At 45.9% G+C, this 26,953-nt stretch overlaps 1 protein-coding gene across 1 annotated transcript in view; it reads right to left on the bottom strand.

The window, feature by feature from the left end:
• KIF6 (kinesin family member 6) overlaps positions 1–11,044 on the bottom strand; it is a 2,002,255-nt gene extending 1,991,211 nt beyond the window's left edge. Inside the window, exon 1 of the mRNA XM_069608751.1 lies at positions 10,811–11,044. Coding sequence (XP_069464852.1) covers positions 10,811–10,870 — 60 coding nt within the window. The 5' untranslated portion in view covers positions 10,871–11,044. The remainder of the gene's footprint in view (positions 1–10,810) is intronic.
• Between the last annotated feature and the right edge of the window lie 15,909 nt (positions 11,045–26,953).

The following is a 26,953-nucleotide window of genomic DNA, read 5'->3' as shown; positions in this document are numbered from 1 at the left end:
AGTGTGGGGAGCTGGGCTGGGAGCTATTCAGCTCCAGCTGTATCCTAGGAGAGCCTGGTTACCTTGAAACCAAGAGCTACTTCTAGCTCCTCTGGCCAACTGGTGCCTTACAAAGATTCTTAGGTGGCCTCAAATTTGAGTAGGTTAATAACAATTAAGACACATCTAAACACAATGGATCAAACATAATGGGCAAAAAGTAGCATCTACCGGTTGCTTCTGGTTCGCCTGCGGTAGCTTATGCCGACATGGGGATGGCCAACACCCAGGAGCTGGTTTTAGCTCCTGATCATCGAATCTTAATGTCGAACCCTGTGTCATACATGTCTGTTCAAGAACAATGCAATAGAAACAAGCGCAGTCTACTTATAAAACGCAAAAGCGATTGGAGCCAGGTTCTCCAAGACATCCTGTACAGTGAACCTTTCACTATTTTGTGTCGCATTTTAGAGGAAGCGCTACAGGGCTAGCTTAAACTGTCAAAGGGAAACATGCCTTCCCTTTGATAGTTTCTGTCCCCCAGCACACACGTTCAAGGGACCCTGCAATGCCGCAGTGTGTTACTTCCCCATCCTTGCACAGCTCATTAGGGAAGCAGGCTGGAGAACAGCACCTCTCAATGTGCCTAGGGGGTACTCCCTGTAGCTCCTCACATATTCAGACAGTTTGGGGTGGTGAGTCAGAAGTGCTGCTGCTCTGGTTTGCAGGCACAAAAACCAGAAAGCACTCTTCTGTATCTAGTTCCTCTTCGCGTGGTGCATGACCCAGAGGGCTGCCGGCTAGTTCTCTGGGAGGCAGCACGCAGGGAGGAACTGACAAGACAAGGGCTAAAGGCAAGAATAATGTATTTTGTATGTGTGCATGAAGGAATAAGTCCATGGACACATGGGTGGGTGTGCGTATGAATGAGCAGGAGAATAGGCGTGCGAGAGAATTAGCAGGTGAATTGCGTGTGGCTGGCCCGGGCTGCTGATTGTGGCTGATCAGCACTTTGGGAGGAAAGTGGGGTATGAGCAAGATGGGCATCTGCAGGGTTGGGCTGGGAATGGGGCAAGAGGAACATTGGCCCCATTGAAAAAGACAAAATCTTTAAAAATCCAGCCTACCACAAAGGAAACCAGTGCATCCAGGCCTGCTCGGCTTCTGTGTAGATGGGTCGAGGCATTCGTCTTGATTTCAGCAATGTTGTAGAGGAGACTGGGTTGCTCCCACACATGGGTCTCCAGAGTGAGCGAGCGTGTGAGCAGAAGGAAATTCTAGACTGAAAGGGCATGTTCAGGCCGCCCAGCAGTAATGTACACATTTAAATGGTTCTGTTATCCTGGATGGTAATGTTGGCGCTAGAGTGCCCCGTACACCATTGGTCTGTTGCCATCCACAGCAACTTGTCACAACTTCTACTTGCCAAGGAAGTAAGACTCCATATCTGATTAGAGTTTGTCCTTGGTTTCATTCTATAAGAATGTTTCTCCAATATCCTGGACGATTTCCCACCTTTTCTGTCCCACTTTTGGCCGTTTTTTTTTGTGGTGGAAATTTCATTTTATATCCAAATTCCATTTTTTGTGTAGTCCGAAACAAAGACTTTTTAATTTCGGATGAAAACTAAACTTAAAAAAGTGGTTGGGGACAACCATTTCCTGCCTAAAATGTCATTCGTACAAAAAATGAAATTTAGAAAAATGAAATTTCGGGCAGGAAAAGGCCCCAAATTGCAAATTCCGATCTGTGGGTGAAATTGGTGGATTTGGTGACATTTGCCAGGAATCCTCCAATGTTCAAACAGAACAGAATTAGCCTTGTTTGCCCACCCCTACTAGTATGTAGCCATGCAGGTACGAAGGAGCATATGAGAAGTGGATCGGCAAGGCACAACAAGCTAGGTTATTTATTTGATTTTATTTGTCATTTGTAACACATGCAAAACCTATAGGAAGGAAGGCGCAGTTCACACAGGAAACAATAGCATAAGAATATGATTGCATAGTCCATTAGGGTGTAGCTGTTTCATTAAGATAAGTAAGTGTATCGCAGTTATGCACTTTGAAAGTTCCCAGTTTCATTCGGTGCGGAGTGCCGCCGGGGTCCAGTCCTGGTCGAATAACAAAGTCTTAAGGTGCTTGCGGAAGACCCAGTATGATTGTTCTGCTCCGAGTGCCAGCGATAGGGCATTTCAGTTCCTAGTGGCTAGGACTGGGAAGCTCAGCCCCCCAGTTCTTTCTAGTCTGAATCTGGGGTTGATAAATTGATGAGTGTTCATGGAATGGGTAGCTCTCTGGCTGAATTAACTTTTGTGAACATAAGCGAGGGTATCTTGGGATACGTTTGCAAGACGTGTGTGTGTGTAATGGCTAATGTTATGTAATTACATCAATGAGGCTCCCACTCTAATGCTGTTCTTCCTTGTTAGTACTGATATATGTTTTTGCATTCAAATTCAGAAGATTAATAGGTTTCCCTCTTGTAGATACATTGATGTTTTGAAAGCCAGATGTATTGAACATTATAACATTTTAGCCCTTGAATAACAACTTTGCATAATGCATTTTTTCGGTTCTAATATTGAAGACGCTTTAGGACAAGTCTTCCTGCTCTCTTAATTGGAAACTGTGGAGCCAGGAAGACGCGGCTCAGATCCTGACATGAGGAAATCACTTTTTATCACTGTGTCTCATTTTCCTTAAAAATCTGTAAAGAAATTCTGACTCAGAGGAGTTCATAAACTAAAGTGTTACCCCATATATAATTAGAATTGTAACCATTTATATTATTCATACTGCTGGGGAGACAGGATGCCATGCGAGGATCTTATGTTGTGTGGGTGGTGGGGTGGATAGACAGGGTGCAAGATGTGGGTTTTGTGTTGTGGGCTAGGTGGGGTGAAGCTAGCGCAGGGACAGCTCATGATTGGTCCCGAGGGTGAAGCTGGACACCCTGGTTCAGCAATGGCTTTGCTCTACCAATAAATTCTCTAGCTTTGTCACCTCGTTACATTGTTCTAAAACTAAAGATGTGACGCGATGGGAAGGGAGGCGATGTAGCCTGCTGTCAAATTGCAAACTGGGAAGATGAGGAAAAGTGCTCATATGCCAGCCCTCCCAGGCCAAAAGTTGCCAGTCCTTCACTGGGCATTTGATAAAACAAGTTATTACATGCCTACACTGGCATTTTGGTGCAGCCATTGTAGCTATTTCTTTGGCATGACATTTTTAGTGAGCATCTATAATAAGGCAAGCATGATATCTTATTACATGGCTATTTCAGTGCATCCAGTTTGGTCATTTCTCCATATTTTGGCATAGCATTTTTAATGGCAAAGATTGGATGTTCCTCGGGCATTGAAGACAAGACCCGGGCACTGAGGCAAACCGCCTGGTAAAGTTTGTAAACAAGTTAAGTGGTGTAGTGTTTCATACAAAGGAATAAGTACATTTTGCGTGGTGTTTTACAAAAAATCATAAAACATATTTATACAAGGATAACAAATTGTCTTTTTCACAAAAACAGTGCCTTGAGCAATATACAATGAGTACTCAACATGTGGTAATAGACATTGGAAAAGAGAACGATTTTTACATACTTCACAAAATGTCTTCTCAGGCTAAAGTTTTTTTAAAAAAAAGAAATCAACAGGTATGGGCATCAAGAAAATTGTATTACAACATGGGGGTGGTGTGTCCTTGTTTTTATTTTCTTGTGCATTTACTGCACGTTTCAGGGAATGATGCTCTTCGTCAGGTATATAATATCTGTCTTCCTGGCTGCAATATCAATCATAACGTGTATGAGTTTCATGAAGTTGGTATGGAAGAGGTTATCCTTATATAAATATGTTTGATCCTTTGTAAAACCCATGTGAAATGTATTAAACACGAACACTGTCCGCTGCTTGCAGCAATCGCCCCTTGCCATCGCACATTGTACCTCACGCCTCATCATAGAAAACCAAGGTAAGCCCAACGTACTCCCAAGTACTGCCGGCACTCACTTATTGTCTCACTATGTTTTGCAGCCTGCCGCATGTTCATGCCATACTCCCCTGCCATGCCCAACCCCTTCTCTCCATCCCGCTGTTACTCCCGATTCTCCCAAAAACAATCACCATAATTCACATAGTATCACCAACGATTGCCCACTCATAGCACCAAGCGCATCCAAGCCCGCAGCACTCCATACCTACCGCCGCAGACACACAAGTTCTGACAACATAGAAATTCTGCCAATCCCCCACCGAAAAAGCTTCCATCCCTCTCTACCTCTGAGGAACTATCAGCATCTGCCACTGAAGAGACGAGCCCACCTGCTAGCCTCCTTATACCTAGACATGCCCTTGAGTCTTCCATGAGTCCTGTGCACATCCGCACAAATCCCACTGCCCCGCCTTACAAAGCCACGCCTATACCACTCATCCCAAACCTGCCTACAGACCACTAAGAATGCCAGCCGCCTCCCACTGATCCTCATGACCCAACTACTCATGCCATGCCACGGCTGGTGGGCCACACACCGCCATCCCCGCCTCATGTCAAAGGTCAGCACTACCCAACGAGCTAGCCCACAGCTCCTCTACCGCCCCACTTACACGACACCCACATGAATGCTCAAATCCACACAATACACCTCCCCAAGGAACGCCAAATTGTGCGCTCGTACCACCAGGAGCTCACCCACACACCTCCTAGCCTCTATGTTATTCAGAAACGCTCACCCGAGTGCTAGATGCAGCACCAAGCACCACCTCTCCCAAACACCAACCACGGGCCCCACTCCTAAGTCAGCACCCAGTTCACCGACTCACATACAATTACCAACCACTTTATCTTCACGCCACCGTCCCAACCCAGTCCCAAACAACTCCCACCCCACTACCACATCAGGACCCGTGGCCTCAAAACTAAAAACAACTTCCGCCGCTATTCCTACCTTAGAATCACCCCCTCAAACATCCCAACCACTCCACGGTGCCCTCATTAATGCTAGGTCACTCCCAGCCCACGCCCTAGATATAAATTACCTCATCACTGCCCAAAAACTAGACCTCCTAGCCATCATGACTCCACCAGGCTTCCGGGCCTGAAATATCTCTAGGCTTTCCACCAGGCTACACAATCACAAGATGCGACAGGCCAGACTCGAGAGGGGGCGGCATCGCCCTTATCTATAGGGAGTCCCTTCAATTTAGACTCTATAGAAATTCCACGGAGGAACACTGAACACCACACACTAAAACTGACCACATCCCCAACAGACTCCATCAACCTACACATTCTCTACCGGCAACCAAGACATACAGTTGCTTTCAAGGAACATATCAACCACCTGCTACGCAGCAACATCAGATCCACCACCAGTGCCATAATCCCAGGTGACTTCAACCTGGGCCTACACAACCCCTCTGACGCAGCAGCCACCACTGCAGCAAATGCACTTTCAGACCCTGGCTTCACACATTGCGGATCCTTTCCCACCCACGACAAAGGGAGAGCCCTCGACTGGATAGATGACCTGAACAGCCAGGTCACCATCTCCTCCAACACCCCATGCCCATGGTCGTCCCACCACATTATCAGCGTCTCCTTACCGCCCCTTAAACAACCGATCAGCCCACCACCTACACAGCCCCATAGCTCTAGACCAGGGGTGCACAACTGATTTTGACAGAGGGCCGAAAGTACCTTACATGAGGGCTATAGTGGGCAGAAAAGTAAATGTGGGTGGGGCGGTAGGCGGGGCGTGGCAGGAGGCTTTTTAAACCCCCAATTTGTACTAAACACATGGAAAAAGAATGTTTTTGAGGGGTAACGATTTTTATTTGCATTTCAAACTTACATTTTGTACTACACATTTTCCATTGTATTAATTTATTTCTATTTAGTTATTGTATCTCGCCTGTTTAATTAACTTATATATATTGTATTGACCCTAGATACACTATGTCCCATGGCCCCCTCACCCCAACCAAACACTATGCCCCATGTCACTCACCCCCAACCAAACACTATGCCCCATGGCCCCCTCACCCCCAACCAAACACTATGCCCCATGTCCCTCACCCCCAACCAAACACTATGCCCCATGACCCCCTCACCTCCAACCAAACACTATGCCTCATGGCCCCTTCACTCCAACCAAACACTATGCCCCATGTCCCTCACCCCCAACCAAACACTATGCCCCATGGCCCCCTCACCCCCAACCAAACATTATGCCCCATGGCCCCCTCACCCCAACCAAACACTATGCCCCATGGCCCCCTCACCCCCAACCAAACACTATGCCCCATGGCCCCTTCACCCCCAACCAAACACTATGCCCCATGTCCCTCACCCCCAACCAAACACTATGCTCCATGGCCCCCTCACCCCCAACCAAAACTATGCCCAACCCCCCAACTCAGCACACACACAAACATGCACCAATACAGACCCGAACCCCCACCCCCAACTCAGCACACACACAAACATGCACCCATAAAGACCCGAACCCCCACCCCCCCAACTCCAAACCCCCCACACAGCAACTCAGCACACACACTCAAGCATGCACCCATACAGACCCGAACCCCCCACCCGCCAACTCAGCACACACACAAACATGCACCCATACAGACCCGAACCCCCACCCCCCAAACTCCAGACCCCCCACCCCCCAACTCAGCACACACACTCTCAAGCATGCACCCATACGGACCCGAACCCCCCACCCCCCAACTCAGCACACAAAAAACATTCAAATCAAAACATTCATACACATCCGACAACCCCCCCACCCCCGCATCTCAACATACACACAAAAAACATTCAAATCAAAACATTCATACACATCCGACACCCCCCCACCCCCGCATCTCAACATACACACAAAATACATTCAAATACAAACATTCATACACATCCGACACACCCCCCACGCCCGCATCTCAACATACACACAAAATACATTCAAATACAAACATTCATACACATCCGACACACCCCCCACCCCCGCATCTCAACATACACAAAAAATACATTCAAATACAAACATTCATACACATCCGACACCCCCCCACCCCGCATCTCAACATACACACAAAATACATTCAAATACAAACATTCATACACATCCGACACACCCCCCACCCCCGCATCTCAACATAAACACAAAATACATTCAAATACAAACATTCATACACATCCGACACACCCCCCACCCCCGCATTTCAACATACACACAAAATACATTCAAATACAAACATTCATACACATCTGACACCCCCCCACCACCGCATCTCAACATACACACAAAATACATTCAAATACAAACATTCATACACATCCGACACAAAACCCCAACCCCAACCCCCCCACCGCAACATACACACACAAACATAAAGCAAAACAAACCCGACACACAAACACAAACAGACCACTTACCGGAGACGTGCTGGAAGGCAGGTAAGCGTCAGGTAAACTGGAAAGCTGGAATCGCACTACGGCTGGCGTGGTCCAAGGCTGAAATGCCTTCCGGCATCAAGCCTTATGGACCACGCCAGCCGTAGTGCTGGCCCTCCATTGGTGCAGCACACACGCATTACGTGGCTCGTAGGAGCGACGTGGTGCGTGTGTGTGTGCTGAGCCAATGAGGGCCAGTGTTTTCACCGGCCTGGAAGACAAGACTTTCCTAATGGAGGGTGGCCGCGAGCCGCCCTCCATTAGGAAAGTCTTTGTGCCTCTTGGGCCGGACAAAAGGTCATGGCGGGCCGCAACTGGCCCGTGGGCCGTATGTTGTGCACCCATGCTCTAGACTAATCACCAAAGACATCATCTCCCCTCACTCAAGCTCCTCACCTCAGTACCTCCGGGGATAACCAACCCCCAAGACCTAGATGACATATATGCCATCACCCTCACTAATGCCATCAACCTGGTTTCCCCACTCATCCCCAGAAAGGCTAAACCCACTTGCCACCTCAAGCCCTGGTTCACCGCAGGCTTTCAAACCTTGTGCAGCAAGAAAAGACAAGCAGAAGGTCTTTGGAAAAAACAGCCCACAAAGCCACTAAAAACGGCTTCACAAAATTGCCAAACAATACAAGAAAGCTATCACAGCTGCAAAAGCCCAATTATACAACACTAGAATTGAGAATGCCAACTCAAACTCTAAGGAATTGAGGAATTCTTCAAAATCCTCAGAGAACTTGAGACACCCACCACAGCCCCTAATCCCATTGATAAAGACGAACCATGGTGCACAAACATTCAGAATGCTATGCGCAAGATAATCTCCCTACTACAGAAAGAAATTGATCAGAAACAGAAAAAACAGCCCCTCTTACCCCCGACACCCCTCCAAAGTACATCCGGCATCTGCCTTCAAATTCAGACAATTATCTGAGGCTGAAACAGCCAACATCCTAAATAACCTTAAACCCTCCAACTGTAAGGGTGACATCTGCCCAGCAACTACTATCAAAGACTGGTCAGAGCACCTGGTCCCAATCAACACCAAATTTATTAATGCTTTGTTCACCAACAACACAGTTCCAGTGAGCCTCAAGGAATCCTGGATCTGCTCACTACTTAAGAAACCATCCCTGGATGCTGCAGCGCCAAATAACGCTTGCACCATAACGACAGTACCTTTCCTCCTGAAGTTCTTAGACAAAGCAGCATACAACCAGATCCAACCCCTTCTCAAATCCAACCACATCCTAGGTATGCGGCAATCAAGCTTCAGTCCCAGGCATGGCACCGAAACAGCACTATTAGACCTCAAGATCCAACTCTATTCCTTCAGAGACAAGGGCAAACCAGCCATCCTTCTCCCGCTAGACCCATAGGCTGCGTTCGACCTTGTAAACCACCGCACTCTAGATCACCACCACATCACCTCAGCCAATTTCTCCCCCGATGCCACATCTTGGCTAACCTCCTTCTTGGAAGACAGAACCATGAGAGTCTTCTCAGACACTGCCAGCGCCCCCTATTCCTATCCCCTGTGGCGTCCACAAGGTTCCTGCGTCTTTCCTTCCCTCTACAACATATTCACAAAACCTCTTTTTTGACATCCTGGATGAAATCAGCATATCCTACACCAACTATGTCAATGACACCCAAATCTTCCTACCCTTGTCAGGCTTCTATGAGACACACGCTTGCTTAACAAAATCTATTCCATGATACAATCATGGATGGCAGCTAACTACCCATGTCTAAATGATGACAAGACCGAGATCCTACTGGCAGGCCCACCTGCAATGCTGCAGAAACTCAGTCCCCAATACACTACCTTCACCATAGACGGATGTGAGTCTAAGATTGTATCATGTAACTGGTCTCGCAACAGCACCCTGGTGCCTCAGGGTTTGTGCTCTTTACAAATGTAAAAAATAGATAAGTAAACCCCTTAACCTGTTTATGAGCTTTACCAGGCGGTTTGCCTAACTGAGTGTCCGGTTCTTTTCCTTAATCCCTGAGTAACATCCAACCTTTACAATTTTACAGCCCAGTAGCCAGGGTCTGACCGGGAGCACCTTAAAACATTCTCACAATTATTGTCCTTAAACTTTGGTTGAATCAGTTGTTAATACATGGTGTGCACCCCCACACTCCTCTTTCTTCATGTTTAATGGCAAAGCCAACAGGCGCATGTTCTTACGTTGAGATACTACCATATATTGGCAGTACCAGCGTGGCCATGATTTCTCATAGTATCATTACAGGCATTAGGTGCAAAGCAAACACAAGTATGTTCTTATATGGGAATACTGGCATATATTGGTGCAGCATGGAAATGTATAGAAACAACCAGAGTGGGAAAAGAAATGTATACTGGCATATAGCATGGGGAAAGACATCATGAAAATACATTGGGAAATGATCCTGTGCACTGTTGGAGACTTGCAACTATTTAATTTTTTCATGAGTTGCCTTACAAAAACCAATTGCAAGCTTTCTACCCAATTTATCATGTTAAGTGTCCTGTAATGTATTAAAAAAAAATTCTTTGGGGAGAACCCACTCAAAACCCTTTGGTTGGTTTGTGCTCCTGCGCTAATCTCGTTTGATCTGTCATATTTGTTGGAAATATTTACACCATTCAAATTTAAAAAAAATCACCAGCTGCCACTGGACCCATATCAAGACACACACACCTCGTGGTTTAGGCCACATGGCAGTTTGCAAATCTCAGGTTTTCCTGTGTGAGAGTGCATTTCGCATTTTCTGTGTCATATGCTAAGGTGCCGGTCTCATTTTATTTTTCACATATTGTAAACCGGCATGTCATATACTCTGACACTGAAGTTAGTTGCATTGTGCATGCTTGTGTGTTAGATGCCAGGGCTCATGTGTCATGTTATTCTGTGTATCACATTCCACAGAGTGAGGATGTTAGACTCATTGTATGCAGTCAAATGCTAACTCCGTTTGTCACGTTAGGGAACGACTATTTTGTCTGACACATTAATGTACACAAAGTATGCCTTTAACATACATGTAACCTAATCTCCTGCATGCTTTAAACAAAAGGACACATGCATCCTGTGGCAAATTGGGTCTTTACTCTTGAATCAACTGTTTAAAGACGCTGTATTGGCAAGAGCTTGCAGCTAAGCTTGCTGGGATATGTAGTGTCATCACGCCACGGATGCGTAACATTAACGAAACCAGCAAACCTCATTCCCAGATCACTAGGACAGAATCTTATAGGGTGGCACGTTTGGGTACTAGGAAATAGTTACTCCCTGCACGTGGGCGTCTCACTTCCCGCAGATACTGCCCTAGGGCAGGTAATCACAAGGCGTCAAAGCACGCGGCGCCGCACCTACCCCGCTCTGCTTCTTGGTGGGCTTGACTCGCGCGAAGATCTGTATGGTCTGCTTCACCATGGTCCTTTCTAGTGAACCCGCACACACAAGAAACTTCAAACTTAAAGTACAATCCCAGCCACACACGCAAGGCGCCCTTAACAACTGTTGCTAGGGGCCATACCCGGCATGACACCGTTAGTGCAAGAGTGACTGGCTGTGCGGCACGCCTGTCAGGCGAAGAAGGCGGAACCTGTAGTTTAGCGCACCCAACGTCATGACGCAATTCTTTCCGGTCCTCGGAAGAAGAGATCGGGTTCCGGTCAGGTGAAGTAGCCAAGCCGAGAGCATCTGCCAGACATACCCGCGGGGGGCGTGGTTACAGATACCACCTGTTCGCCCAGCATTAAAGAAAGTGCGCGCGTGCGCAGAGAGAAGTGGATGCGTCGGGGATGGATGAATAGAAACTTCCCTTCCTTATGTTATGAGGCTTTGAATCGTAGCAATGGTATGATGCCAGAGCTCCGCATCGATTGTCATATGGGTCATTAATACTAGAACCCTAATTTGTTCAGACACGATGGCAGCTCGCCTGCTGGAGCGCGTCTTACATATCGCCATTTCTATGAAAACGTTCTAGCTTTGTAAAAATGTGTATCTATAGACTTGCGTGGAAGTGCAAGGAATTGGAAAGTCTTCCAAACATGTACAATCTGGAGTCTCTTACTACATGGATTTGCTTGTAGACTGTTAGTGCATTACACAAATGTAAAAATAAAATAAATATTTACATCGTAGAGCGTTGCTTTTGGACACTGGTTTGAAGAAGCAAGATGGAGATGTTGCCTTTTAGTACAACTGTTTGTTTATTATCTACACCAATAGGTAGGACTCATTACTTCCACGTCCCTAATCCTTGCCCCAGTGCACACTTGTGAGGTCACACATACTTGCCAACCCTACCGATTTAGGAAGTAGGATACCGCTTTTTAAGCAGTCCTACCGCCTACTGACTTAGTGGCAACAAATACCGATTTGAAAAAAAATATGTATATATATATATATTGGCCTGGATTTAGCAGCCTGTTCAGCCATGGTTGCAGGGTGCGCAAGTACACAGAATCCGAGGAACGTTCTTCAGTGGGGATGTGTCCAAGCTGCTGCTTTTATAATTGTGTGCTTTTACTGGCAGCAGTTAGTAGACCAATGCGCCAGTGCAACCTCTCCAGACTGTCAGAGGCGCTTGTTAGATCCACTCCAGCATTTCTGGATATCAACAGCCACATGGTTCACCGTACCTCAGGCTCCCTGGTGCCAGACATCTACATGCTAGGGTGAGCCGCTGAAGCAATGGCGAGCCACTCCTAATGAGTTCTGACAGGTGTGAGCTTGCGCCAGGAGCTGGGTGGAAACCGCACCTTTCAGCCCCGCCCTGCGTGAGTCTCGCCACTTCTACCCACCTGCAAGTGGAATATGCTATTTCTTCAGCGTAGCTGCACAACGCAGCGCCCCTCTCTCCGGCACCTGCTACATACTTGCCAACTCTACCGATTTAGTTGGTAGGATACCGCTTTTTAAGCAGTCCCACCGCCTACCGATTTAGTAGCAACAAATACCATTTTTTTTCAACATTATTGAAACTTTAAGATTCCTACAGATTTTTGGTCAGAGAATGTTGGCATGTATGGGTCACATACCTCTCAAGTTTCCCAGGGTTGTGCATGAGACCGCTGTTGTGGGCCGGCGTGATCACACAGAGCCCAGAGTAGAACAAGGATGCAAAGACAGTTCACTGCATGTGCCGGTGTGACATCCTTTGGTTGGCGCACTGTCATGATGCTGTGATGACAGTTTCCTCAAGTGGCACCACCATACTCCTCCTTTTTCATAACAAAGAACTGAACAAACTTACATAAACCTTGTGTAAAGGAGCAGCAGGCACACTCTGAGCAGCTACCCAGATTACCAGCAAGAGGGTACTGCTATATTCTTATGGCCTTGTTCATAGGAATTTTGTAGGTTTGGATGTGGAACATGGAAGATTGGGAGAGAGTTCTTTTGAGAGATAGTTAAAGAGCAGTAGGGTATTGGATGTGTTGTGTGGATTTCGTAGTGTATTATATAAAACTATCTTTGTACTTTAATTATAAAGGAGCTAATCATCAACCTTCTTCCCTGTGAGGCAGCTACTTCAGATGGCGACGAGGATGGGATCACGTGTCATACGTTCCCATTGACTGTCCGCTCCGCATTGGACCCATGAAGTGTAATTGTTGGTACTGCACAGCACTACACCAGTAAGGTGACCCCCCTTATCAGCTGCAGCAGCACGTTATCATCCTTGGGGATAATTGCAAATTTGCTGGCAACGCTGCACGCACACGTTCCTATCATCTCTGTTGGTGTTTTTTTCGTTCTATGCCTACTACTGTGAGTGCGCATGACGCACCGACACATTTGAAGAAAGAACCAGCCTTACATGCTGCCATCTTGCATCCAGGCAGTTCTTGGAAACATTTGGTTAAAGGCCATCCTTCACTTTGATTAGGTTACGTGGCATAAGAAGTGCTACATTTCTTTTCTTTTTCATTTTCTTCCCTAACTTTAAGAATAGACTGCCTGCCTTGCAGAGTGCAACATTGTTTAACTTTATTGTTGTACTGGCACATTATTGAAGGAAAATCAGCACCATAATAATTGTTGCCTTGTGCAGTACAACATATTTGACACATGTAGTTTCCCACCTAACTACCCTCCAGCAACATGCAAGGAGTAACCATCCATTCACCTTAACCGTTTTTGGCAACAGCTGGAGAACCTCCAATTCTTTGGAGGAATAGAAAGAATATTGGGGTAACTACATTGACATGATTGAAAATGAGGATTTCACTACCGCAAAAAAGAAAAAGTTACTTTTACATTCATTGGGCCCTGAAGGGCACAGGATCTACAGGCAACTGCCTCCTATTAGAGTGGAAGAATGAGTAGGTGATGGAAGTGATGAGTTCGAACACGTTCTGAGAAGGATTGATGCTTACTATTATCCTAAGACTAACAATGAGGTGAATAGATATTGCTTTTATACAAGAAAACAGGAGACTGATGAAACTGTGGACGAATATGTCAGTGCTCGGAAAAAAACTGGCTGTAACTTGCAGTTATGGTGGAGGTGTAACCCAGGATGATTTGATACGTGATCAAATAATAATCCATACCAATAGTAATGTCTTCCGAGAAAGGTTATGGATGTGCTGTGATCCTTTGTTAGACTAGGCTATTGCCATTGCTAAAAAGGTGGAGCACACAAGGACATGCAGCAAAGCAATGAAGGAAGAGACAAATATTTGGTGGCTAAATTGGCTAAGGTTAGTGTTATAATGCCCCAAGAACCAGTGAAAGAAGCAGTAACGAACAGAGGCAAGGATTGGAAGAGCAGGGAGCCGTCAAGACCTAGCACACCGGAAAATGTCAGAGAGGAATATGGGACTTTGGGGGGAAAATGTTTTCGCTGTGGCAAAAATGGGCATTATACTAATTCACAATGGTGTCCCGCTTTAAATAAGAAGTGCACACATTGTGGGCTCAAGGGTCATTTCACCATTGTTTGTAAGAATAGAAAACAAAATCTGAAGGTGAAATGTGCACATGAGGGTGATGATGAAGAACAGGAGATAAAGGTAGTCACTATTGTGAGGGGTCGCAAAAAGGTGCCCCAAAAGCGTATTTTGCATTGATGGTATTAATCTGAGCTCATGGTGGACTCAGGTTCACTGTATACTATAATCACAAAAGATAAATGGCAAGAGCTGTGCAAAAAAGGGTATGGTCCTAAACTAAATAAACCGGACATTAAGAATCCTGGAGCTTTTGAGGACTCAGTGATCAAAATGTTAGGGTACAGGGTTGCGTTAGTTGAATTTAAAGGCAGGTTAGCTGAAGTTAAAGTATACATAGCACAGAAATGTGTTAATGTGTTAGGCTGGGAGGACCAGGCTAAATTGAAGATTAAGCTTTACCCAGGTTGTGAAGAACCAGCGCATTGAGGCCACACAAGTGGGGAAAGAGTGCTATATAAATAACAAAATACAATACAATACAACAGTTACAACCAAGAGTATTGGGTACATTTCTAAGTTTGTCAGAGGAAAAGAGAAGGAATTATTTCCCCAACGTATTTACAGAAAGAATTGGTAAGCTGGAGGGTTATAAGCATAATATTGTGCTCAAGACCGGTGTTAAACCTATGTCACATGCTGTCAGACATATTCCTATTGCCCTGAGAGATGATGTGAAAAAGGAGTCACACAGATTAAAGTTGGAGGGAGTAATAGAGAAAGTGGATGCTTCAGAATGGGTTTTCCTGATTGTAGTGGCCAGGAAAACAAACGGAAATGTGAGAATCTGTATGGATTTGAGAGAGTTAAATAAAGCTATAGTAATAGAAAAGTATTGCCTACCAGTGATCTCAGAGATGTAGAATCGGGTTGCTGGTGCTGGTATTTTCTCCACCATTGACCTCTCTGCGGCCTATCATCAAATACAATTACACCAAAATTCTAAGAAGTATCGTACATTTATTACACCATTTAGAATGCCATTTGGATTGGCCTCAGTGGCTACCGCATTTCAAAGGATTATTATGCATCTGTTGGGGGATTTGTCCGGAGTGTATGTGTTCCAGTATGACATTTTAGAGTGTGGACGTGGAATTGAAGAACATGATGAAAGGTTGTGCAGGGTTTTGAAGAGACTGGAGAAAAAGGGATTGACTGTAGAATATAGTAAGTGTAAATTTGGGTGCAGTGAAGTGGATTACTTAGTACATGCACTGTCAAGGGTGGATATAGGCTCAAATTTAAGGCAATGGAAGCTATTGAAAGAGCACCTTAAATCTGCATCAAGGAAGAATCACATTCAGTTTTGGGGTCAGCAGAGTATTATAGTAAATTTGTGGAACGTTTTGCAGTGATTACTGAGCCGTTAAGAGAACTTATGAAAAAAAGAATGCTAAATTTACTTGGTGTGAGGACCACGAGAGAATTGTTGATGCAGTGAAGAAATGTATCAGGGATGGAGATTGGTTAGTTGAGGAAAACTATATATGTAATACTTAGGGGTTAGTACAACAATTGGCTAGCCATATCTGGTGCTCCTCCTAGGACCACCTCTAAATGTTACAATTAAAAAGTTGCAGGTTATCAGGGAAATTATTGGTCACTGCAACATAGTGTGCTTAATACAAAAGGTAGCTACGGATTGGACAGAAAATGTCTTCCCAGCCTTGGGTCCCTGGACATCTACCAGGCTGATTGAAACTATTCAAGGCAATCGGTACGACCACAAAGGAGCTTTGTGTTCCCAATAAGTTAAGAACAAAAAATAGTACCCAGTTAGGGAACTCCCGTCTCCTGCACACTTTCAATGGCTGTTATACAAGCCAAACAGTTTGGAATACATCATAGTTTTATTTGTGCAAACAATGTCAATAATACATTCACAATTTTGGTAAAAATAGTACTCTTTACCAATAGGTTCTGATTTCATAGACAATTTATTAATACAAATAATATGGCACAACGCGTTTCGAGACAATTCTCTTCTTCAAGGGCATAAAATATTTTCAAATATAATCTATAGAGAAAAATTAAACATAAATTCCAATTATTTAAGTATTTAAATCTCATAACATTTTATTGTACATTACATATAAAACACATCCTTTGTGGACCTAAATATATTCTGACATATTCAATGTCACAGTAAGAAATCTGCAATAAAGCAATTTGTAATGGCCCCAGTTGCCAGCCAGGAATTCGTAACCATGCTAGTCATTTGTACTGTTTTGCTAATGAAGAGACAAGGTTAAATGGTTGTTACAATTGATTTTTTTAAAACAAAAAATATAAAACACTCTAATCCCGAATTAAGTATCTCTAGTGCTAATTTTTTCAGTCATTAACCTTTTTTGTTTCCTATGCAATCCTACGTGAGTAGGTATAATTGGATGAGGAGTCTTCCTCCATATCCTGCTCCTCACAAAGGATAGGATGTCAGGAGAGGCAATCGGCAGCCTTGTCAGTCCCTAGTGGGTAAGTTAGGTTGATGTTGTATTCTTGCAGGGCCAATATCCATCTCTCGATGAGGGCCGGCGGCTTCGCCGAGGACCCTGTGTGAAGGCATCATGAAGTTAGACACAGACAACAGAGTAAAGTTTGTAACAAGTTTTATTTAACTAAAAATAAGGGTTGGAAAAAGGCATAACTTGCCCTATGCTAAGGTGGGATTTCCCTACCTAGATGAAACTAAGGATAGTCTGTGTCAGGAGGTCCAGAGAAAATAACTGTCTGTGTCCAAAACCTACACTTGCCCTAATATCTATTTCTATACACTGTGTGGAATTCTCAGAGTCAAAAGAATAAGTAAATGTTCAGAGCTTCTTCCAGCTCCTGGCTTGAAAAGGAATAAATGTTCAAAGGAAATGCTCTGAGCTTCTTCCAGCATCTGGCTTGCAAAGGGGTTCCCCTCCCCTGGTTTCAGAAGCATTCACAATGCCAAGGGGTTCCCTTCCCCATGCCTACTGGTTCTTCCACACTATACAATATCCAGGGACACTTCCCAGCTCCTCCTTACTTTCTGTTTCACATCAAACGTCCTTTATATTCAATCACAGGTTTATTGGCAAGTCACTTACATGGCTTTTCAGTAGGGGGGTGTTCTCAGTTTGTGCCCAATTGTCAGACCACATGGTCCACCCATTACAGGTCACACAACTGATACACTGTACGTGTTTCGTTTTATCCATTTCTGGTATGCCCTATGCCACTCCTTCACCTCTACAGTGGTGCCTGGTTTTCTTGCCTGCCAGATGAAGGGATGCCTGTTATTTCATATTTTCATATTGCTTTGCCACTGCTTATTTGGCCCACTTCTCACTTGTTGCCACCTCATACCCATATATTGCCAATCTTTGGTTTCTCAGAGCACACAGTTTCCAATGGCTCTTGCCAATGCTTGTTTCACACAGTTTCCAATGGCTCTTGTCTTGCCAATCATTTGTCTCTCAACACACACAGTGTCCAATGGCTCTTGTCTTGCCAATCTTTGGTCACTCAAAGCACACAGTTTCCAAGGGCTGTTACCAATGCTTGTTTCACGCAGTTTCATTCAACACTACAGTTTTTATTCAGATTGATATTCACATGTAAATGCGGTTACTCTACATCTTTATAGACGCCCCTTGATTGTGGGCAATGCTTTTCAATTTATTATATTTGTTTGCAAAAGTCTTTCTTTCTCAATACAAATATCAGTATTCAAAAAGGTAACTTTGTTACAAGTTTCCGGAGCGTCCCGGTATGAGTATTTCCTTAGTTTACACTCACTGGTTGAACAAGGCAAGTTCCTTCTGTTTGCTCTCCTTATCGACGGTACTCTTAATGCTCCGTATTCTGCTTCCACGAGCTACCCCTTCACTCCTGGCAGCCATGGAGAACACAGCTCGCTCCCTGGCTTCTTGCGGTGGCTAGGATTCATGGCAGTACCACAGTTCCTGCTGCATGGATCCAATAGGGAGGGTAGCAGGTCTTTCAGTCCGTCTCGTGACCGGCCTCAGCGTTTCTCCTGCGTGACACAGCTCCCTGCTCCTGTGTCTCCAGCTCCCTTCTCTCCAGTCTTTTCCTCTTTGCTCTATACAGCGAAGTTTTTGTATATCTGTGAGGAGTGTTATGTAACTTCAGGTGTTGGTCATTAATTCCAATTGCCTGTCTATGGCCAAACCCATTAGGTGGACTTGCCTGGTTGTTCCACCTGTATTCCTCTGTAGCCCTCTTCTTCGTCTCAGTACCAGAATATTGTTTGGGTATGTCTGAGTTAATAAAGGAAGTATGTATACGTTTGTGTTGTCTCCTCCTAATCTTAGTACCTGACTGATATGTGTTGGGAGACTGTTTTCTGGAAATATAGGGACATGATTGGTAATACACTATAAAGGCCTGGGGGACATTTGACTCCTTGTGTAAGAGAAATGAGGGATGCCACGTCTCATCTAAGGGTGCCTCATCCCCACTCCCCAAGTCTCCTCCACCCAGGTGATCCTACCTTGCATATCCGCCTCCAGGGTCAGGATCCAAAAGCAATGACCTTACCCTGGCCCCCTGGGAGGAGAATTTATTGGAAAAGAAGTGAGGACGCCCTCAGATTCCCGGTACCTGACAGGATCTAAAGTAATGGCTTGTAGTTCGTCACCACTGTCACTGCCTTTCCATAGATACAGAGATGAAAGTGCCTGCAGTTCCATAGCACTGCCAGCACCTTCCTCTCAATTCGGGAGCACCACTGTTCCTTCACCGACAGAGTCCTGCTGGTATAAGCAATTGGTCACTCTGAGAAACCAGAAGGTATCTCACCCGTTAATCCTCAGGGATTTGTCATCTAGGTGGCCAAGACACAGCCATTGCTTTTGGATCCATTTCCTGCAGGTGGACCAGTGCAGGAGGATTACCTGGGTGAGGGGTCTTTGGGGAGTGGGACACCGGATGGTGACACACAGTATTCCCTTCCCTGTAACACCTTTACCCCATCCTACCAGGTAGGATATTTCACACGGACAGCCCACTATGAGAGAAAATAGACTAACACCTGAGCGCTATACTTGACGTGTCCCAATACAATGGTCAGACGAGGTCAGGCAATTACTGACCATCACACACACCAGACTTCCATTAAGCTCCCCCAAATGGATAAAAGGCAGAGCACAAGAGCATACTCTGAGTGAGGCAAAGCATACGAGGAAACAGCAGTTACGAGACGGCAGCTGAACGAGAGAGGGAATAGGGCAGAACAGAAGGACATCGCAAGGAGAGAAGTTCCCTTCACCTTTTTCAACAAGGAACAATTACTTTCACGAAAACCTTTAGAATAGAAACGGTAAGACCAGGAAACCAGGCTGAAGAAACTTGCATTGTGTGTCGGAGATACCCGGTGCTCTCCTGCATCAATAATCAAGGCAGGGAGAATCACCAGCCGCCCTGCGACTGTCCTTGACTCCAAGAACAAAGCAGCGTCAGTGAAATCAACAGAGCCGGTGAGTTGGTGAGACTGATAAAAGACTGGTCTGTGTTGAAGCCAAGGTTGCAAGCAGCAACATTGTATGGCGAGCGCTGGAACGAACATTGTGAAAACACATTGGATAAGAGACGCAAGTAAAGTTGAACTGCTGATGAGTGACTGAACTTTAAAAGCAAGATACAATACCATGGACAGAGTGGTCCGGCATTGTGTGGGTGCTCAATTGAAGGTCTCTGTAAGGTATAGAGCTGAGAAGGGGCAAAAGTGAATGTGAGAAAAGGTTATATCAAGAAGAGAATGAGTAATTGTGAATGAAAGTCTTCCTGCGATGGGTCAAGCAAAATCCTGCGCACAGTTGAAAGTCTTTGATTTTGATGAAGTAGAGAAAGTTTGGAAAAGTAGATAAACTTGGTCCGAGCCCGACGGAGAGAGACCAGTTGAAAGTTTGTGTTCAAGTGGGGCTGAGCCCGGAATATGGGGACCCCGGGGTGAACAGTAAATCACCTGAGAAGTTGTATATGTGAAATCCTAAGAATAAAAGAACTTTCATGTTTGCCGTGTTGCATCAGGCCCTCTGAAATAAGAGACTTTGTATGGCAAAGAGACTTTAGCACAGAAGGCCTTGATGTTGAGGATTTGAACTGCATCCTCATGTTAGAAGGCCAAGAGTGTGCTAGGCTTGAGTGTGTTGCCTTGCCTTGTGCTGAAAATGTGTGGAAAGGAAGCCAACGGCTTGAATATCCTGACATACCATTTCTTGAACACTTCTCTTTTGCATAACATTGTTTCCCACACTATTTGTATTTAGATGTAAGGATTGGTAATAGGTTTATTAGTATAGGCCCTTTTATTTTGACAGACTCGACTAGGACTGCGTTATTATTATTTGATGGTCGTAGCTTGCTTCCATCTTTAGATTTAGGATTAGATATGCATTTTTCAAACCCAATTGAAGTTCAATAAACACTCTTGAACTGTGATCACTTGTGTCTGTCTTACTGTTTGACACCATGCCTTCCTTACATCACACTTCCCATTGGTTGTCATGCTGGGTGAGCACCTCTCTGAGTCCGAACGGGCTTGCATCAACAATGATTTCCAACGGTTCCCTGTGAAGAACGCCATCGCATTTTCATCCATCAAAGCGTCTTTCAGGTTGTCGAAATCCACCTACTCCAATGGCGTCCATTGCCACACTGTTTCTTTTTTTGTTAATCTCCCGAAAGGCCAGGACATGGTAGCGAAACCCTTAATGAATCTACCACAGTATGTGATCATTTCCAGAAAACTGCGGATCTCTTAGACATTCTATGCGGGTTTCAGGATTTTAATGTCATGCACTTTGGCAGGGTCTGTTGATATTCCACCTGCCTGGAAGATGAATCACAAAAAATTGATTTTTCCGCTGCAGGAACCTGCATTTCTGCTTGTGGAACATCAGGCCAATGTTACGCTCACCTGGTCTCTGTGGAGGTGTTGGGGCACGGTTGCAGCCCTCCCCGGGGGTGAGGTCCCTCGGGTCCGACTTCGCCCTCTGCGCTAATGTGGTTACTGGTGGTAATAGGTGATGCTGCTCGGGAACTGCTCCTGGGTGGAGAATAGGGGGCATGAGTATGCCAGCTTGTGCGCCTGATCCCCTTCCAGACCCCTTCTCCCAAACCGTGGTACCCGTGGGATGCATTGTCCTTGGAAAGCTCACCTGTTGATTAGTTTTGGCGAGCACTCCATCCTGCTGCTTATGGGCGCTTGTATGATCTGGACTGAGTCCCTTCACTGGTCCCTTGCACGTGGTAGTCCAATCCTGCTGCGACTAAGCCACTATACTTCAGGTAAGTGTTCCTGTTTGCCTTTGTCTTTCCTCATCTGTTTTTGTTGTATTGTAAAGTTTGTTGTCTTTTATTGCTGTCTGTTCCACATTTGATGTTTGCTCTTTTGATTTCTTCCCTTGCAGGGGATGTTGCCGGCCCGGCAGAAGCTGGGTAGCTCGAGGCAGCAGCTGGAGGGAACTAGGAACGAAGCTGCAGCAGTACAGTAGCTGGTAAGTTGTTAACTAGGGGGCGCGCAGGGTTCAAAAGCGGCACGGCCCTAGAACGGATGTTCTAACCTTGTCTTTCTTCTTCTTCACAGGGTCCGAGTTCGTGGATGTGGAGCACAGTGCTGCGGCATCGGGATCAAGATTGCTGGATGTCAGGAGATGAGTCTGCAGATGAAGCGATGAATCACCGGTTTCCTGGAGGTGAGTATGCAGGAGAACGGCTGATAAAGGTAAGTAAACTGGTCGAAGCGGCGGTGAGCGCCACGTTGCACACGAGTGCACAGTAACGTGAAGCACCGCCTTAAGGATGGAGCACCTTATATAGCTGAGCTTCTGAAGCCATGCCCACCAGGTTCAGCCTGTCTGCCACACCCTGCCACACCCGATGAGTCAGCAAATGAAGACCAGGCCTAGGGAGCCCCACCTGATGAGTCAGCACATGAGAATGTATCAGCTCCTGGAAAGTTCTTGTAAAATAAAAGCACTATTGCACTGAAATAAAGTAAAAGCACTCCTGCACTGAAATAAAGTGTTCCTGCTCACATCTCTATATGAGCCTGACGGTAAAGGCGCCAGGACTGAGTCCAGCCAGGGCCCCTGTGTTTATGGGTCCCAAAGGGACATAAGTGAGTCAAGTGACCCATTGCCCCCATCACTAGATGGTGTGATTTTTGTGTTTTTTGTGTTCGGGGGCCTGTGACAATGACAGCCAATTAGCCTTATTCAGTTAAGTACTTTTTCAAGATGTTCTATATGTTCGGCCTCAGAGGGAGACGAAGATCAGAATATCGTTGCTGTAATTCCCCATGGTGCACGACATTGCCAGGTGTCTCAACCTCCCATGAAATGCGTTGAGCATGACATCATGACAAAACGTTTGTAATCGATATTTTCAACGGGTGTGAAGTATTCTCTTTGTGCAACATTGGCGGCCTTGTATGAATTATCTTGAAAACCTTGTGGACAGCGGGCCCTGCGGAGTACAACAACATGGGCTTTTTTGCATGGTCATTTAGTTAACCCGTAACATCGAACTACATTTCGAGTCGTTCCACTCATAGGTGCCAGTGTGGACCTATGCGCGAGTGGGATTCTTACACGTCAAATTCTATTCGGGGGGCCACTGCTCCTTGTTGGTGAGGCATTTTGCCAGCCGCCGGTGCTCCATCCTCCTCATCTGCCAGTGCTCCATCCTCACCATTCACCATGGGGACAGTGCTGGGTGCTCCAAGGAGATTTCCTGCCTTGGACGTGCCATGTAGGGTTCAAACACCTTTAATTGATACTGTTTTGGTATGTAGCTGTGGTTATGCAGGCCCTCATGCGGTCTGTCACACCGTCCTCCCACTCCTTAATACTGGGGCTTAATGGATGAGGCCAAAACTAGAGTGTGTTCTAGTGTAGTCTCCCTTTTCAGTAGCAAGACTTTCCTTTTCCTTCCTGTAGGGGACCACGGCGCACAAACACTCCACGTTGGATCTGTAACCCTGTTAGGTACTACTAGGCGCACCTGTCAGGTGAGCATGTGTTACCCACCATCTTGTAGACAAACTCTTTTCGAACAGGTGCAAATGTGCACCGCCACCAACAACAACTTCAGGGATCAGACTGCGACGACACACAGCACAGGCTTGGCAATTGCAAGCATGCACTGCTGCCGGCAGCCACTGGGATGAGGCCATGACAACAAGCTGCCCATGCAACGGGGTCTGCAGGTCACGCTTCGCGCTCCCCTCAGGATGCGAGCAGCACGCTGGGCTCGAGTGACAACAACCACTTAAGACCACTTCATCGACATTGTTGTGGGCCGGCGTGATCACATGGTGCCCAGAGTAATAAAAGGACATGGAGATAGTTCACTGCTCTCTGGGCTCTGCTGCCGCACTGAGTCATGTGCCGGTGTGACACCCTTTTATTGAGAACCCGTCATGACACTGCCATTTCTTACAGGTGCAACGCCACAAAGGCCATCCCATCATGTATGGCCCTCTCACTTGTGGCCACAGTTAACTTGAGAACTCTGCAGGTCAACCACCACAAACTCTACTCTTCTCATTTTTTGTTCTTCTGTCCCACTCCTCCCTGAGGATATAACCCCCTATATTCCCAAAAGACCTCAATTAAAATAAAAGTCCCGTCCCTGCCAGGTTAACGTAAACATCCCAGGAGGTTTTCTTCTCTTCGTCTCCTTGCGGGGTGTGCAGGGGCAATGTTTATTTTTCCATGGATGGACTGTCCCCCTCCTATCCCTGGCTGGGCTTGGGGATCTTTTGCATAGTAGATGAGGCTCGGGTGCCCCTGCTGGGGAAGGGGATGCCGGTGGAGCAGTGGAATCCGCACTGCTGCATATTGTTAGGAAGGGGGCAGCCCCACCCCCTAGGCGCTTTAGAGTGAGTCGAGATGCAGTTGAAGCAGTATGATGGGCCATGGGGGAGGAGGGACGGTGAGATTACCAACTCCCAATACAAAAGGATCCCACTTCAATATAATCAAATATAATCAGCCCACATAGTATAGAGTAGGGCGTGAGCAGCATTGCTATTTTTGCGTAGATATTAGTAACCAAAGGTAGAAGGGAAGGTCTGCACAGTGAATGCATCATTGTATGCCCTAGGCCCAAATTGCAAGACAAGGGAAATCTCCAGCCACGCCCGAGCTCCCATGAGGACAGCCCATCCCCCCCAACCGCCACAACCCATATTTGTTGTTCTGACAGTGTTGCAAAGATGTTTGAGAGGAATGTGCACTAAAAGGCCATGTTCACAGACCGGCGCCTGGTGTGCATGTTATCTCACACTGGCCAAAGCATAACCCGGCCCATCCCCAAGCGACCACGAGTTATAGTCCATATAAATGACTAAACCTTAAGATCCCTGAATTCCATGGCACCAGGTGCCCTTTGACCACCAACCCCAAAGTAACAAGTCCTAAAATGTTCAAAGAGGATGGACAGGGCACATTGTTGAGCGACAATCATGTGATTTGTATTGCGAGGTGCTGGTAGGGATACATTATAGTTCAAAGCGTGGCTGGAGACCTTGGAGCTGGATGGCGCTGAAGGGAGTGAGTGAAATGTGTGTGTGAAGTTTAAAGTGCCCCGGAACCTCCTTTGTGCCCATTTTAAGGCTGACCAGTTGCACAGTATAGTGATAAAGTAGCTGTATGTTACGAGTATAGTTCATTTGTTCTTTGACCTTCGACGTGAGAAGAACATGATCACCACAGCACCCATGTGACAGAGGACAGAGGGATTGGGCTGGAACCAATGGCCTGGCATCTCTTATGGAGCAGGTGGATCACGTATAGGCACACACCAACCAGCCGCACAGGGTTTTACTATGTGTATTGCGTCATCTATGATGATGTTTTCCTTTATAAGATTCTGCTTGTACTACATTCCGGGAGAGCGTTCTTAGCAGCAGAGCTCTTTGCTGTTGCTCTCCTCTGCATGTGAGATTAATACTTGTAATCCTTACAAGATCGACTTGGGCCTTTCTTCCCTAGCGGGTTGTATTCTCTCTGGTGTGAGTGTTTAGGGGCTTGCCTTCAATAGCAACCACCTCAGTATTAAGCCAGAAAGTCATGCCGGGGCTAAGAAGACGTTCAGCAGCATAGGTACTGGTGCAGTCTTCTAGGAAATAAGTGCTTGATGGCAAAAAGGGGATGCAAGCGTGGCTACATCAGTCTTCATAAATGGGGTGCTCAGGGCTACACAAAGGAAAGCAGCACTGATCCATGACAACGGAGCACCAGATTTTGTCTGCGATGAAGGTAAGCAGATGGACGGAGGGATCAACCCCTAACGTCATTCCTAAAGTCATTGTTATGGCGATGGAATGTCACCATGGTAATAGAAGCCATGTTCAGCGGTTCTAAAGTGGCACCCTTTTCAATTGGGTAGAGAAGAATTCAGGAAAGTAGTACCAAATTGTGCTCTGCCCGTACTTAGTGAATCACAGGGAAACACAGTGAAAAGAGGCACTACCAGGAGGCTGACTCCTCTAACTCCCAGTTTCCAGAGTGGCCTAGGGAAAAGAGACACTCTTGGACATCTGAAATAAAGCTGCCTGAACTGCTCAGGAAGGCCATCAAAGAGAAGGGGGTGACAAAAGAAACATAGTGTCTCCCCGCCCTCCCTTTGAATCCTCCCCTGCCTCCTCATCACATTCATCCTCTTCGGATTCCCTGTCCAACCCCGGCGGAAGAGTAGAAAAGGAAATACCGACATTAAGTAGGCAGTGGACTCAGTGTTAATCCAGGTGGCACATATGTGGGATTTTCATACTCGGATGCTCCACCCCTGGAGGTGGTTACCAGGGCTCTCTGTCCCCAATTTAAACACATGCTGAAGGCTAGCCTTCCCCTTCTAACAGAGGTGAAGGAGGAAATATTAAGGGGATGCCAGGAGGCTGACAAAACGTCTGTGCCTAGGTTTTTAGTTAAGCTTTAGCCCTTGCAAGAGAGGAACAATGCTAACTAATTATCTAGATTTGCTAATTGCTTTGACAATTGTGTAGCAGCCCTGACTATTTAAATCACCCGGTCCAAATAAAACACAGCTCACCCTGGATTCTTTTCTTGCACTCAGGGCTCTCCCCTCCCCCCTTCCTTTGCTCACTGAAATTTCAATAAGGCTAGGACATGTGTGAGAGTGTTAGCCAGGAAAAGCTGTTGAATTTTAAAATAATTGCAAACGAGCAGTAATCTTGGTGATACTTTTATTAAACTAACTATATTCTGTTTTTAACAAACCAGTATGGGGTCATTTTACTATTAGACTATCCTGCAATTCCATTCCTAAAAATGCAAATGCAAGTTGTTGCATCACGCATAATTATTTCTAAAACACTGCAAAGCCCTCTGCCGATCCGTCCTCTCCAGCAAACTACTGCCCGATCTCCATCACTCCTTTTCTGGGCAAACTCCTGGAAAAGCTGACCCTCTCCCAGCTTACTATGCATACTGTATGTGTTGGTTGTCTCCATGACCATCAGTCTGGCATCAGAGCAGCCAGAAGCACGGAAACAGCTCTCATGAACACCTGTGAAGACTTGCTCTCTGAT

This window comes from Ambystoma mexicanum, chromosome 4q, assembly GCF_040938575.1.
Source record: "Ambystoma mexicanum isolate Mex_15411 chromosome 4q, UKY_AmexF1_1, whole genome shotgun sequence".
NCBI classification, from domain to species: domain Eukaryota; kingdom Metazoa; phylum Chordata; class Amphibia; order Caudata; family Ambystomatidae; genus Ambystoma; species Ambystoma mexicanum.
The sequence above is the reverse complement of the archived record's forward strand: the minus strand, read 5'-3'. Positions and strand labels throughout refer to the sequence as shown.